General features: G+C 36.5%; 1 protein-coding gene across 1 annotated transcript; it reads left to right on the forward strand.

Annotated features, from left to right (window-relative positions):
• Positions 1-7,608: 7,608 nt before the first annotated feature.
• On the forward strand, positions 7,609-15,657 carry LOC141386880 (uncharacterized). Its single transcript, XM_073955782.1, has 5 exons — positions 7,609-7,612; positions 10,262-10,421; positions 10,484-10,607; positions 15,211-15,358; positions 15,431-15,657. Exons 1-5 carry the CDS (start codon positions 7,609-7,611, stop codon positions 15,655-15,657), a joined length of 663 nt encoding a protein of 220 aa, XP_073811883.1.
• The last annotated feature ends 649 nt before the right edge of the window (positions 15,658-16,306 follow it).

Raw genomic sequence — 16,306 nt, forward strand, 5'->3', positions numbered from 1 at the left:
ACACCTTGCAAATTCTTGGATCCCATTGTTCTTGGCAAACAATGATAATGATAACAAAAGAATAGCACCCATTAAATCATAACAGTCTTTCTCTTCTTCCCCTCTCCTCTCTTTGTTTACTGGAGGATAAAAAACAATTGAATACCAGGGCAAAGAGTAACAAAACCAAGTGAATGTTGTTTAATTGTTTTCTCCATACATCTTCAATTGCAAGGCTCACACACACACAGACACTCACACACTATGTGTATTCTCATATGTGAATTGGCGAGTGCCATTACTGCTGTTGAGCATACTTGCAAGTAATGTTATGCTGTGTAGTGTACCTTTGTGTGATGAATAAATGTTGTTTCCACTCTCCGTCTTTGGCAAACACAACATCAGCACTCACACCGACACACACACACACAACAGTCAAAAACAATCACAATAAGCCTTAGGCAAAGCACTTGTACTAACCTACACACAACACACATACCTAGCTTTTTACTCTTGGTCCCCTTCCCAAAGAGGAATTATTGCTAGTGGAGGAGGGAGCAGGAAAGGTTAAATTAATTAAAACATGCTTATTTTCAATTAATGAATTTAGTGTGGTTATGATAATTATAAATGTACACCAACGAATATATGTATGTGTGTATGTGCAGGTATGTCACACTTCGTAACTGTGTAAACATGATTAACATTATATTTGTTTGGAATGATATAATATTACTTTAATGAATGACAAAGTGCATAATTATTGCTCTGACTATGGGTGTGTGTGGCTTTTAATACTCTTGATATTTCTAAAAGAAGATCAATAGTAAGATGTCCTCGGATGGTATTTAACGACACTAACAAGGGATGTGGGGATGAGACATCTGGAAGACGACAATTTATTCGACTACATCTTTTCTATAAGAAGTCATTTCCATTAGAAAACCTCATTTTCTTCTTTAACAATATCCATTGGTCATCCATGAGTCTGCTTTAAGTGGAAGGACATCGTACAGAAGACCATGAGACCTCCCTATAGAAGACAATGAAGTAGAAGACGATTTGGAATTCCTATAGAAGACGAAGATTCTTTATAGAATACCATAAACTCATCCTAAGAAAACCACACGGTCTTCTTATAAAAGACCATGATGTATTCCTATTGAATTCCTATGGAAAAAGGCCATCAGTTCTTTCTATATAACACCATGAGGTCTTACTATACAAGACCTTGAGGTCTTCCTATAGAAGACTACATGAGGTTATCCTATAAAACACAATGAGGCCTCCCCTATAGAAGACCTTGACGTCCTCCTATAGAAGACCGTAAGGAATTCTTATACAAGATTATAAGGTGTCTTCATATATAAAAGACTATCAGGTTTGCCTAAATAAAAACCTAAGATCGTCCCGTAGAAGACCATGGGGTATTTTTATAGAAGACCATGAGGTCTTCCCATTGAGAAAGTTTCCACATAAGAACATAAGGTAACCCCATAAAGGAAAATTAATTCTTGCAATAGAAGACCATGGGTGACGTAGGGGATGGAAGATACCAAGGAACGGTCCTGACCGGTTTTAATATGGCAAAACCCAGGATTTTCTTGGTCCCTCTTTCATCTCAAGTGGACACTTACCTCCCCGTGGTGTCATCTGGGGAACTGCCTTTAACACCCGTTAAAGGAAGTGAGCTAACATGTGCAGCGCGTTCACCCATAAGAACGTTAAAAACTTGGTTTGGGGCGTGGGGTTAGTAACCCTCCCCTAGAAAAAACATCCTACTATGAAAAAACGAAAGAAAAGAAAAACAAACCCCTCTAAAGTTGACGAACCCCGCAAACGTTTTAAGGACCATGATCTGCGAATCTGCACCTGGAATGTTCGCACTCTTTATAGAGAAGGTGCAGTCTTCGCATTGGCAGACGTACTTGAAAAGTAGAAGGCCGATATTACTGCCATACAGGAAATACGATGGATTGGGAAAGCCGTCACAACAACACCTAAAGAGGACGCACTGTATTATAGCTGCCATGACGTAAAGCATGAGTTTGGTTGCGGATTCGTAGTTAGTCGGGGACTAAAACATCTGGTATCCAGCTTCACCCCAGTGAATGAAAGACTTGCTGCAATTCGAATAAAAGCTAATTTATTCAACATTAACTTTATTTGCGCTCATGCTCCCACTGAAGAAAAGGACGAACAGACCAAAGATATATTTTACGAGCGCTTAGAAGAAACATATGACCGATGCCTTACCCATGACATTAAAATCATTCTAGGCGATTTTAGTGCCAAAATTGGAAAGGAGAATATCTTTCGCCCAACAGCCGGGAAATTCATTCTCCACAGTGAAACATCTGACAATGGGATGTGACTGATAGACTTTGCAGCTGCAAAAAACATGGTAATTAGCAATACCAGATTTAATCATCTCGATATTCATACTGGCACCTGGCTATCTCCAGATCAAAGAACAAGTAATCAAATTGATCATGTTGTGATAGATGGAAGACATTCATCGAGCGTGTTGGATGTACGATCGTTCAGAGGCGCAAACATTGATTCGGACCACTATCTTTTTCCAGCACAGGTACGTACCCGTCTAAACGTTGCAAATAAAGCGCGAACAACACAACGCGGAAGTTGGACATAGATAGGCTGCAAACACAACAGATAGCCACAGCATATTCCACTCAACTAGCCCAATTGCTTATTTAGAGCACTCCTTGTCCCGATAACATAACAACACAATGGCAAAATATTGCCCACTCCATGCAAACAGCCGCAAAATGCATACTAGGATACCAGAGACCTCCACAAAGGAATTCATGGTATGACCAGGAGTGTCGTGCTGCTACCCAAGAGAAAAATGCGGCATATAGAGCTACTTTACAATCAGTAGCAACGCGTAGCGTACGAGAGAGATATCGGGAGAAAAGGAGAGAATTGAAGCGTATTTTCCGCAAGAAAAAGAGAGAATTAAAGTCCGAAAATTCTACCAAAGAATGAAACATCAAATAGATGGCTTTGGTACAGGCACATCCTCCTGTAGAGACAAGCAAGGTAATCTGGTAACAGATACATATAGCGTGCTCAGGATATTGATGGAACATTTCTCCAATCTGCTGGTATCCAATAGTAGCGAAGACGATGATACCACAGATCCAACCCCAGAAGATGGTATAGAATGTATACCGCCCGGCCAAGATAAGGTAAAACCAGCAATCAACCGGCTGAAGAATAACAAAGCAGCAGGAGCCTATGGCTTACCAGCCGAGCTGTTTAAAACAGGAGGCGACGCGCTGATAAGGTGTATGCATCAGCTAGTTAGCACCATCTGGCAGGAAGAACGCGTACCCGACGATTGGAACCTGAGCATCCTGTGAGATAAGACTGTATGCTTCAACTATAGTGATATAAGTCTTCTCCCTATTGCCTATAAGATAGTGTCAGGGATATTGTGCGAACGACTAAAGCCAATGGTCAATGAAATAATTGGGGAAAACCAATGCGGCTATAGACCTGGCAAGTCCACCATTGACCAGATATTTACCCTGCGGCAAATCCCAAGAGATACAGATCGACACATATCACCTTTTTGTCGATTATAAAGCAGCATTCGACAGTCCCCTCCGATCAAAGGTATTCCATGTAATGTCTGAATTTGGTATCCCCGAAAAGCTCATCCGGATTTGTAAGGTGACTTTAACTGATACTAGGTTCTCAGTTGAAATTGGAAAGAACCTCTCCGAACAGTTCAGTACCAAAAGAAGTTTCAGACAAGGAGACAGCCTTTCGTGTGACCTATTCAACATTTTGCTGGAAAAGGTAATACGAGATGCAAATGTCAAAAGAAATGGCACAATTTACACCAATAGCCACTAAAGTAAAGGAAGTAACTGATACCTTTAGGAAGGTCGAAGCAGAATCTGCGAAGGTTGGCCTGGCGGTAAACGGCGAAAAGACCAAATTGATGGTGTCGACGCGCAAAGCGTCCATAGAGCTCGGAGTAACTGTGGAAGTTGGTACCTATAATTTTGAGGTAGTAAAAGACTTCGTCTACGAGTACCTCGGCACTGCCATAAACACAACAAACAACATCAGTTGTGACATAAGAAGAAGAATTGTTTTGGCCAACAGATGCTACTACGGTTTAAGTAAGCAATTTAAAAACAAAGCCACATCTCGACAAACAAAAACAAGTAAGAAAAGTCTATAGTCGGACGGAGCCGACCCTGGGATACCCTATACCACTATCCCTGGACAAACGCTCTCCACGGAACTTCTTTTCAATGATTGTGAAAATTTAATTATCAAATACCAGAGATGTAATGTATAATTCTTATGACCAAAACCAAACCAATTTCACACAAAAGATTCAGTCCATTAACCCGCTAAGTATTATCTGATCTTCACGTTGGTTTGTACGCTTCTTCTTCATCATAAACTCAAATTTTGCGGGTTATTATTTTGACCTACAGAGCCGCTACAAAATTGGTTAAAATTTTGTTTTTGGTCCATTTCATTCCCTGAACATTTCACAATCATCAGCAAAAACTAATCATTTCTATTCTGGCCCGAACCCAACCTCCTTAAAAAAATCGTTACAATCGGTCCATAATTGCGGCCTTAAGCTTGTTTACAATTTTTAATGGACGGACACACATCGCTAAATCGCTTTATCTCGTCGAGATATGAATTTTGGCATACCAAATAAGGGGTCTAGGACGAATATTTCGTGGTGCTACATAAACTTTTGGAGAGACAATATGTAGCATGGTATAAAAATGTGGTTCTCTACACAGAACGCATTATATATTATACAGTAGTCCCGTTATCTAGCAAACACTTTATTGCAATTTACATCAGAGGAAAGGTCAGTAGTTTTTTTCTATATGTAGGCTACTTTCCGAAATATATATGTCATCAAGGAATTAAAATATCGACAAAAATATTTTTTTTTATTTTTCATACAAAAGTAATGGTCCATTTCACCCGCTAAAGAATATCAGATCATCATTCAAAATTGTAGGCATCTTTTTCGACGTATACTCTTACCCGGTGCAAGATTTCGTGACTATTGATGTATAATTGCGACTTCTAGCGAGTTTATTATTACACTACAAACAAATAACGGGATATATAAGGCTGTAACTCTGTTATCTAATCATGCACACCAACATAATTGGCATCAACTGGAAGGTCAAGCGTTCTACTTTCAAGTATATCTCACTTGTCCGGAATGTCACTTCCAGGAATTAAGATATAAGCTGTATATTAAAAATTTTCACAATTTTCACACAAAAGTTTTGGTCCATTTAACCCTCTTAATATTATCCGATCGCCATCTCAAATTGCAAGCTTCTCCTTTATGATATACTCTTACCTTATTTAAAATTACGCGTTGATCGGACTATTATTGAGACCTACAGAGCCGCTACAAAATTAGATAAATATTATGTTTTTGGTCCATTTCACCCGCTAAATATTTTACGATCATCACCAATAAGAATAGGGATCTATTCTGATCTGAACCCGACCTCCATACAAAATTTCGTGACGATCGGTCCATAATTGCGGCCTGGAGCGTGTTTACAATTTATAATGGACAGACGGACGGACGGACGGACTGACGGACGGACACACATCTCAAAATCGCTTTATCTCGTCGAGATATGAAGAATGGTATACCACATTGGGGGTCTCCGACGAATATTTCGCGGTGTTACATGATTTTTTACCAAAACAAACTTATAATACCCTTTTCCACATTGTGGTATAGGGTATAATAACACTATACAAAACGCTGATACCACACGTGCTAATGTATGGCTCCAAAGCATGGATACGTGCGCAAGCAGTTAAGGCAGTGCTTGGTGTGTTTCAGAGGAAAATTCTTCGAAAGATCTACGGGCCGATTTGCGTTGACGATGAATATCGACGTCGTATGAACCACGAGCTAAACGTATCGTGATGCAACGATTGCGTTGACTAGGCCATATCATAAGAATGAGCGATGATGAACGCGCTAAAAAGGCGTATGAATACACGCCACATGCCGGTGCACGCAGAACCAGCAGGCCTAAGCTTCGATGGAGCATTCAAGTGGATGAAGAAATGAAAAGGCGCGGTATTCCAGAAAGCGAAGCGTAAAACAGAGAGAATTGGAGATCTTTTCTTAGTTCGGTATATGGAACAAATATTCTGTAATGGGCCAGCTAAGTAAGGTGTCTTAACTATGGCTGCGATTAGGAGTAATTGGCGTTTTCGTACTGCTTTCTGCATGTCTGTTCTCGACGACTTTGAGGTCTTCTCCTAGCTGACCAGAAGGTTTTTTTCTATAGAAGACCATGAAATCTTCATATAAAAGTTCATAGAAAAATTTGCTACAAAAGATCGTCAGGCTTTCTATAAAGTGTTCCTATAGCAGACCATGAGGTATTTCTGTTTTAAAAAGATCGTGAAGCATTCCTATAGCTGACAATGTAGTCTTCCTACTAGAAGACGCCCTTCAGCTTATAAAGATTCCATTTAGTTAATCTATGAGGACTTCCTGCAACTTGTCTATGAAGACTCCCTTCAGCTGGAATAGGAAGACTACCTAAGGCTCGTCTATAAAGACTCCCTTTAAGTCGTTTCTTAAAATTTCCTTCAGCTCGTCGATTAAGACTGCCTTCCGTTCGTCTATGAAGACTCCTTCAGCCCGCCTGTAAAGACTCTCACCGGCTCGTCTATAAAGACTCAATTTAGCTCATCTATAAGGATTCCCTTTAGCTCGTCTACAATACTTCCTTCAACTTGACTTTAAATACTCCAAATTATATCTCCCCTTTCCTTCCAATATAAAAATGTATGCTGCCGCATAAATTTTCAAGCAATCTAAGGGGTAGTTTACACTATATGTAAATGTCATATGACATGAAATTTTCCATCATTATATAGTCGCTAATATGTGCAATATTGGGGATTTTCCTTACGCCATTTACTTTGTGCGTCCACACCAGCAAAATTGTAATAAAATTACGTCTCCACATTGCCTGCATGGGTAGATATGGAATGTTTTTATTTCGTGTCATATGACATTGATAGATAGTGTAAACTACCTCTAAAGAAAACACTGAATGATTGTGCCACATCTTAACCTATAAACGTTAATTGTCTACTTTTCTTTGGTAATTAAACTTTTCTTTTCTGTTCATTATGCAACAGTTTTGAAACGAAGTCGAATGTCAATGACATGCTTTGATATTTTACATATAAATAATGATACCCTAAATGTATGTTTATTTCAACATACATATGTAACTGTTTAAATACAATGAATATACAACCTACATAAACGTTTGTTTGTATGTATGTGTATTACACCTTAAAGGTAATTAAAATGTAGGAAAGATTGTTGAACAATGAAAATACATTTTCATGATATGTCATTTTTTATTTCTTTTCGTTTCGATGTTTTATGGGAATTTCGATGAATGCTGGTTGGTTGGTGCGATGCCATAAACACTTATTGTGGAGTCAGGAAGAAGTGAGTACTCACTCCTCCTACGATGACTGTGTGTAATTTACTTTAATAAATAAACGAAACACACATAAAAATGTTATCGTAAGGAGATGTTCATTAACATGTGTAAGTTTGAAGCAGGAGGAGGCATTGTGACTCACAAGAGAGCCCATTTGCTCTAAGTGAGCGTAAATTTGTTATCGCTCACAGCCTGTGTAGATGCTAACACGTTGTGAACAACAACAAATTTACGCTCATTGAGAGCACAAGAGAGACCCAAAAATGTTCTCTGCCTCACTCACTTCAAACTTTGAAGTGCTGCCTTGTGGTGAGTGTTGTACACACACATGGATAAAATGATTGCTTTTGTGTTGGTATATCAGTGTCTAAATCAGAGTGAGGCAGAGAACATTTTTGGGTCTCTCTTGTGCTCTCAATGAGCGTAAATTTGTTGTTGTTCACAACGTGTTAGCGTCTACACAGGCTGTGAGCGATAACAAATTTACGCTCACTTAGAGCAAATGGGCTCTCTTGTGAGTCACAATGCCTCCTCCTGGTCTAAATGACATTGAGTGTGAACTTATTGTTATTACATCTTTTTTAATAACAAGGAAATCAAAACATTAATGTTTTCAAGGTTAGCAAGAGATTACTTTGAACGGCAACACAAAAAGTATAGCACAATTTTAGGCGTTAACATACATTTCTTAATTTTAACTAATTTAAAGAATTTAATTAGATTATTTTGTAAAATTCCACACCTATAAAATAAAATTATGCTAAATACAAACTGTTTATGTAATAAACAAAGCTATGCGTGCAAAATTCCCAACAATTCTATTAACATAAATATATAAGGAAATAATTTTTAATAAAACAGATTTTACCACTCTATTTGTTAAATAGGTACATGTCTGTGTATAGATATGTTAGGATTTATGCATGAAATGTATGTGTTCCTGTTCCTGGCCATTGTAAAAATGTCAAACCACATTTTGTGGTATTTTCTATGATTTAGCGGTTTTCTGTGCTTTCTGCACCTTGCAGTTCGGTTTTTGTTTGTTTCGTTGCTAATGTTGTTGTTTTAACTTAATGACAGTTTATCAATTATCCATGGTTATCCATATGGAAAATATGAAAAAAAAAAAACAAATTGCAATAATATTAATTAAAATGTGAAAAAAAGAAAAACAACGACGATCTTATAAAAAGTATAACAAATTACTAGATGGTATATGGAAAAGATTTAACAAATATTTAATTAATTTTATTAAAACGATTTCTTTGGCAGAGGAAATGAAATTAGATGGAACGATTTATCGTTAACCAATAACATTTATCACTAATAACACCGTCCGATAGCCAAAATTACACATGAACCGGACTATGTACGTCTGAAACTATAGGCAAAATGGAGTAATTCGTTTTCTCGTCCTGTTAACCATTTAAATACAATCAAACTTCAAAGGACCATTTTTTTTAAAAAAAATTTTTAAATACATGTACTCATCGCACGATTCTGTAATCGGTGTCATATTAAAGAGGAGAATATTGGTTTTATATAATAATTTTCGTTTATTGCGTTCAAGGATAACAAGGACATCAAAAATGTCCTTGAAAATTAAATACTAAAAAATCCCGCAATTTTTTTTTCAAAAAAAAAAAAAAAAAAATATGTTAATGTCGTTTATGTAGTGCAACACTTCCTAGCTTGAAAGTTATTTTTAACAAATATTTACACGAAATTCTTCAAAGAAAACAAAACATTTTATTCTATATCACTGTGCGACAAGAAAAAAATACGAACAAACCGTATTCTGACACTGCAGCATGATTGAACACCAAAAATAAGAAGACACCAGTCCCGATGTTTTTTACCATCACTTCCACCAAACCTCATCTTCAAGGTCAAAATCGTCAAGGTCAAATTTGCTTTTTAATTTTTTCTAGGGTTTTGGTTTGCTTGAATTGAATTCCTCGCTTGGGGTAATAACTGTAATTTGATTCCACATGATTCTGGGTCTCTGGACTATACCCAATATTTTTCCCCAATTTCTTCCAGTGCAATTTAAAGCAAATTCCATTTAAATCTAAACGAGTTTTGACATAACAAATTACAGGTCATTAACATTCGCTACTCTTTTCAATTATCCTCTACAAATTAAGTCTTTTTGATTTTATTAGTTGTGTAGTGGTTTGTGATGACAATTTTCCTGACATTATTTTTCATTTACAAAAACCTTCTTATGAATCAGCTCGTCTAGAAAGAGAAAAATAACAAAATTAAAACATATGATCATCATCGCCTTAACAGGTAAACATAAATTAATTTTTTTATTTAGTTTTTCAGACATTAGTTAATCGATGTGAGTCTCATTTAGCATTGGACCGAAGATCATTACCAACATGGCCCATTCTCAACCACAGATAAAACTAAAAAAGTGAACAATTGGAAATTTATTGTCTCGGTAATCTCAAAAAATATTATCAAGAGACAATATTGCATGGACTGAAATATTTGGCAGACAATTCTTTGACGAATTGGGAAAAGTAAGTGAAGAGGAGGACATAATTTTAGTTGTGTTTTATAATTTTCACCATTTTTGCACATTTTGCGTTCCCTTACACCAAAACTCAGCTCTGCTTATATGGAAGCCGTTCACCACTTTTACGACTTTTAAAATGTTTGCCATTTTATAATCTACTGGAAAAGGCCACTGGAGTTCCCTATAATGTTATTTATTTCTAGGTTTTTCTTTCTTTCTGCCTTTATAGCCTGTTCCGGTGTTGTGGTTCATCTTATATCGATTATTTATGCTAAATGGGAAAGTACACCGGTGATCATTGGCATAAGTACACCGATTATCATTGGCATAAGTCCATATCCGATTTTAAAGATACTCCTTCCAACGGTGACTGTGGTAAATTACACAAAGTAAGAGTATTGAGTTTCTTATAAGAGGTAATTTGTTATAAGGGATTATTCTTTCCTTGCAGAGATTCCAAAGAATATGCCGTCCTGAAATACCTATGCTATTCCGAAACAGCACTTAATCCGCATTTGGAATATTCAAAGGAATTTAAAAACAATGATTTGGAGCTATCCGAATTTATGACAGTAGTAGGAGTTTGTTCTGGTTTTTTACAGCACAAGAGTGAAGCCTTACTCTACTCCGGCTCCGAACGGTTATAAATAACTTTGTCAAATCAGTTTCGTAAATGTTAATTGCAGTTCGCTATTTCGTGAAGTCGATTTAAAAAATCCGGGATTTAAGGCGACAGGATAATCTTCAAAAAATGCAAAAAGCCCTTACAAAATTTGTTAACAAATCCTCAGAGCCCTCTCGAAGCCCTTCAACAATTGTTAAAAAATACACGTTTGGAGGCCTCAAGAAGCCTTTCAAAAATTGTTGAAAAATCAACAAGAAGCCCTTCAAAAATTGTTGAAAAAATCCATGTTTGGAGACCTCAAGAAGCCCTTCAAAAATTGCTTAAAAATTCAAGTTGGGAGGCCTCAAGAATTTAAATAAACCATGTTTGGGGCCTCAAAAATTTGTTTAAAAATCCACGTTTAAGGAAAAGTCCTTCACATTTTTTTAAATACACGTTTGAAGCCCTATAGAAGGCCTCCAAAAAATTTTTTAAAAAATGCTCGTTTGGGTAGCTTAATAATACTTCAACATTTTTTTAAAAAGCCCACGTTTGGAGACCTTATAAGCCCTTCAAATTTTAAAAAAAAAAAAACTCGTTTGGAGGCCTCAAGAAGCCCTCCAAAAGTTCTTTAAAAATTTACGTTTGGAGGTCTGAAAAAATTTAAAAATTCTTTAAAAAATCCTTGCTTTTAAAAATCAGGTAGCCCTTAAACAAATCCACGTTGTGGGCCTTAAAAAGCCCGTCAAAAATTCTTTAAAAAATCCACGTTTGAAGAACTCAAATCTCTTCAAAAGTTCTTTAAAAAACCACGTCTGTGGGCCTCAAGAAGCCCTTCAAAAATTCTTTAAAAAATTTACATTCGTGGGCCTTAGGAAACCCTTCAAAAATTCTTTAACAAATCCACGTTTATGAGCCTTAGGAAGCCCTTCAAAAATTCTTTAAACTATCCACATTTGGAGGCATCAAGATTAAATTTTTAGTGGCTTTTTTAAAAAATCCACGTTTGTGGGCCTCAAGAGGTTCGTCAAAAATTGTTTAAAAAACCTTGGTTTATGCGCCCCAAGAAGCCCTTCAAAAATTCTTTAAAAAATCCACGTTTGTGGGCCTCAAGAGGCCCGTCAAAAATTCTTAAAAAAACCCTGGTTTATACGCCCCAAGAAGCCCTTCAAAAATTCTTTAAAAAAATCCACTTTTGAAGGCTTTAAGAATCCGTTCAAAAATTTGCAGGCCTTGAGGAGCCTTTCAAAAATGCTCCACGCTTTAAAAAATCAAGTAGTCCTTTCAAAAATCCACGTTTGTGGGCCTCATGAAGCCGGTCAAAAATTCTTTAAAAAATCTACTTTTGTAGGACTCAAAATCTCTTCAAAAATTCTTTAAAAAGTCCATGTTTGTGAGCCTCAAGAAGCCCTTCAAAAATTCTTAAAAAAATCCACATTTATGGGCCTTAGGAAGCCCTTCAAAAATTCTTAAAAAAATCCACGTTTATGGGCCTTAGGAAGCCCTTCAAAAATTCTTAAAAAAATCCACGTTTATGGGCCTTAGGAAGCCCTTCAAAAATCTTTAAAAAATCCACGTTTATGGGCCTTAGGAAGCCCTTCAAAAATCTTTAAAAAATCCACGTTTATGGGCCTGAGGAAGCCCTTCAAAAATTCTTTAAAAAATCCACGTTTATGGGCCTTAGGAAGCCCTTCAAAAATGTATAAAAAATCCATGTTTGGAGGCCTCAAGAAGCCCTTCAAAAATTGTTTAAAAAATCCAAGTTGGGAGGCCTCAAGAAGCCCTCAAAAATTTGTTTAAAAATCCACGTTTAAGAAAAAGTCCTTCAAAATTTTTTAAACAAATACACGTTTGAAGGCCTAAAGAAGTCCTCCAAAAATCGCTTAAAAAATCATCGTTTGGATGCCTCAATTCTTTAAAAAAATCCACGTTTGTAGGGCTCGAAATCTCTTCAAAAGTTCTTTAAAAAATCCACGTTTGTAGGGCTCGAAATCTCTTCAAAAGTTCTTTAAAAAATCCACGTTTGTAGGGCTCGAAATCTCTTCAAAAGTTCTTTAAAAAATCCACGTTTGTAGGACTCGAAATCTCTTCAAAAGTTCTTTAAAAAATCCACGTTTGTAGGGCTCGAAATCTCTTCAAAAGTTCTTTAAAAAATCCACGTTTGTAGGGCTCGAAATCTCTTCAAAAGTTCTTTAAAAAATCCACGTTTGTAGGGCTCGAAATCTCTTCAAAAGTTCTTTAAAAAATCCACGTTTGTAGGGCTCGAAATCTCTTCAAAAGTTCTTTAAAAAATCCACGTTTGTAGGGCTCGAAATCTCTTCAAAAGTTCTTTAAAAAATCCACGTTTGTAGGGCTCGAAATCTCTTCAAAAGTTCTTTAAAAAATCCACGTTTGTAGGGCTCGAAATCTCTTCAAAAGTTCTTTAAAAAATCCACGTTTGTAGGGCTCGAAATCTCTTCAAAAGTTCTTTAAAAAATCCACGTTTGTAGGGCTCGAAATCTCTTCAAAAGTTCTTTAAAAAATCCACGTTTGTAGGGCTCGAAATCTCTTCAAAAGTTCTTTAAAAAATCCACGTTTGTAGGGCTCGAAATCTCTTCAAACGTTCTTTAAAAAATCCACGTTTGTAGGGCTCGAAATCTCTTCAAAAGTTCTTTAAAAAAATCCACGTTTGTAGGGCTCGAAATCTCTTCAAAAATTCTTTAAAAAATCCACGAAATCTCTTCAAAAGTTCTTTAAAAACTCCACGCCTTAGGAAGCCTTTCAAAAATTCTTTAAGAAATCCACGTTTATGGGCCTTTGGAAGCCTTTAAAAATTATTTAAGAAATCCACGTTTATGGGCCTTTGGAAGCCTTTAAAAAATTCTTTAAAAAATCCACGTTTATGGGCCTTTGGAAGCCTTTAAAAAATTGTTTAAAAAAATCCACGTTTATGGGCCTTAGAAAGCCCTTAAAAAATTCTTTAAAAAAATCCACGTTTATGGTCCTTTGGAAGCCTTTAAAAAATTCTTTAAAAAATCCACGTTTATGGTCCTTAGGAAGCCCTTCAAAAATTCTTTAAAATAATCCACGTTTATGGGCCTTAGGAAGCCTTTAAAAAATTCTTTAAAAAATCCACGTTTATGGGCCTTAGGAAGCCCTTCAAAAATTCTTTAAAAAATCCACTTTTGTGGTCCACAAGAGGCCCGTCAAAAATTCTTAAAAAAACCCAAGTTTGTGGGCCTCAAGAAGCCCTTCAAAAATTCTTTAAAAAATCCACGTTTGTGGGCCTTAAAGCCCTTCAAAAATTCTTTAAAAAATCCACGTTTGTGGGCCTTAAAGCCCTTCAAAAATTCTTTAAATAATCAACGCTCTAAAAAACCAGGTAGCCCTTTCAAAAATCCACGTTTGTGGGCCTCAAAAAGCCCGTCAAAATTTATTTAAAAAATCCACGTTTGTAGAGCTCAAGAGCCCTTCAAAAGTTCTTTAAAAAATCCACGTCAGAGGGCCTCAAGAAGCCCTTCAAAGTTCTTTAAAAATATTACGTTTATGGGCCTCAGGAAGTCCCTAAAAATTCTTTAAAAAATCCACGTTTATGGGCCTCAGGAAGCCCTTCAAAAATTCTTTAAAAAAATCCACGTTTATGGTCCTTTGGAAGCCTTTAAAAAATTCTTTAAAAAATCCACGTTTATGGTCCTTAGGAAGCCCTTCAAAAATTCTTTAAAATAATCCACGTTTATGGGCCTTAGGAAGCCTTTAAAAAATTCTTTAAAAAAATTCACGTTTATGGGCCTTAGGAAGCTTTTCAAAAATTCTTTAAAAAAATCCATGTTTATGGGCCTTAGGAAGCCCTTCAAAAATTCTTTAAAAAATCCACGTTTATGGGCCTTAGGAAGCCCTTCAAAAATTCTTTAAAAAATCCACTTTTGTGGTCCACAAGAGGCCCGTCAAAAATTCTTAAAAAAACCCAAGTTTGTGGGCCTGAAGAAGCCCTTCAAAAATTCTTTAAAAAATCCACGTTTGTGGGCCTTAAAGCCCTTCAAAAATTCTTTAAATAATCAACGCTCTAAAAAACCAGGTAGCCCTTTCAAAAATCCACGTTTGTGGGCCTCAAAAAGCCCGTCAAAATTTATTTAAAAAATCCACGTTTGTAGAGCTCAAGAGCCCTTCAAAAGTTCTTTAAAAAATCCACGTCAGAGGGCCTCAAGAAGCCCTTCAAAGTTTTTTAAAAATATTACGTTTATGGGCCTCAGGAAGTCCCTAAAAATTCTTTAAAAAATCCACGTTTATGGGCCTCAGGAAGCCCTTCAAAAATTCTTTAAAAATCCACGTTTGTGGACCCCAAGAAACCCTTCTAAAATTCTTTAAAAAATACAAGTATGTGAGCCTGAAGGAGCCCTTCAACAATTCTTTAAAAAATTCACGTGTGTGGGCCACAAGAAGCCATTCAACAATTCTTTAAAAAATCCACGTTTGTGGGCTTGAAGAAGCCCTTCCAAAATTCTTTAGTTCTTAAAGAATATGTTCTAAAAATCTTTAAGAAATAATATACAATTTAAGGCCTCAGGAAAACCCTGAAAAATCTTTAAAAAATCCAGACCTACGATGTAAACACGCTATTACTTAAGAGCTATCATACACTGACTGGTCTTAAACAAGGTGCCGATATTGTGGCGGTTGATTGGAATCTTGAGACTGGTTATCCGATGCAATTACCATCAACATATTACCCTCGACCAACATACGGTAAGTTAGTCTACAGAAGCACTTTAATCCTATTAAAAACGTTCCTCTCCCTCACTCTGTCCCTCCTTCCAGGAACTGGTATATCAATGGGTCTTATTCTCATACTCAATGCCGAAGTTGATGAATACTATTGTTCCTCTAGCAGTGGTGCTGGGTTTAAAGTAAATCATGGAAGTCCCGTTGATCGACCCATCATAAGTGAGGGTGACGTTACTGTACGTCTGAGTTCGGAAACAAGATTTTGCATTGATACCCTACTCACCGAATCATCACCGGCTATACGTTCTTTAAATCGCTAACGACGTCAATGTTTGTTTCTCAACGAAGAGCCTTTGGCCTTATATCGCTATTATAGACCCATTGTGAAAATTAATGCCTGTCGTCTTTCTTAATAGATCGTTGCGGCTGTGTACCATATTACCTACGCTTAATCTCCGACAATTCCACATTTTGTAATATCATTCGTGTATTTTGTATCGAAATGCCCAAGCAACAACAATTCTCTCAAACAATTGGCGTTAAATGCCTCTCACGCTGCCAGACAACATTTTTCGATTTGAATTTTATGCCGCATAATTGTTTTTTCACCGCTGGCTACGAGCATTTACACCATACAATATGTCCAAGGAAGAGGTTCAACGGAATATTGCAGTCTTGTATTTCTATTATCGTGAATCGATTGTTCACTTGGAATTGACAAATGTCTATATTGATTTTACCGAGTTTTTGTGTATGTTAAAGAAAAAAAAATTAGATTTTGAGGATAATGTTAAAATTGCTATTTTTTAAGCAAACATTCGCTGCATCTTGGACCTCTTTATGGGCTTTAATTTTATTTCCATAGCGGAAATTATCTAATTTTTTAAATTTGTGGTACCGAAAAGGTATCGCAATTCTGCTTTGATTACTGAAGAGTTTTGTATGTGTGATTCTGAAATTTCGTTCAAA

The sequence above is a fragment of the Musca autumnalis genome, unplaced genomic scaffold (assembly GCF_047663935.1).
Source record: "Musca autumnalis isolate F117 unplaced genomic scaffold, ASM4766393v1 scaffold_5, whole genome shotgun sequence".
Classification (NCBI taxonomy): Eukaryota; Metazoa; Arthropoda; class Insecta; order Diptera; family Muscidae; genus Musca; species Musca autumnalis.

Bases quoted from the DNA above. Each gene is read 5' to 3' on its own strand.
- LOC141386880 (XM_073955782.1), top strand. The intron at 10,422-10,483 runs GTAAGAGTATTG...CTTTCCTTGCAG, and splicing joins ACTGTGGTAAATTACACAAA to AGATTCCAAAGAATATGCCG. The intron at 15,359-15,430 runs GTAAGTTAGTCT...CCCTCCTTCCAG, and splicing joins TTACCCTCGACCAACATACG to GAACTGGTATATCAATGGGT.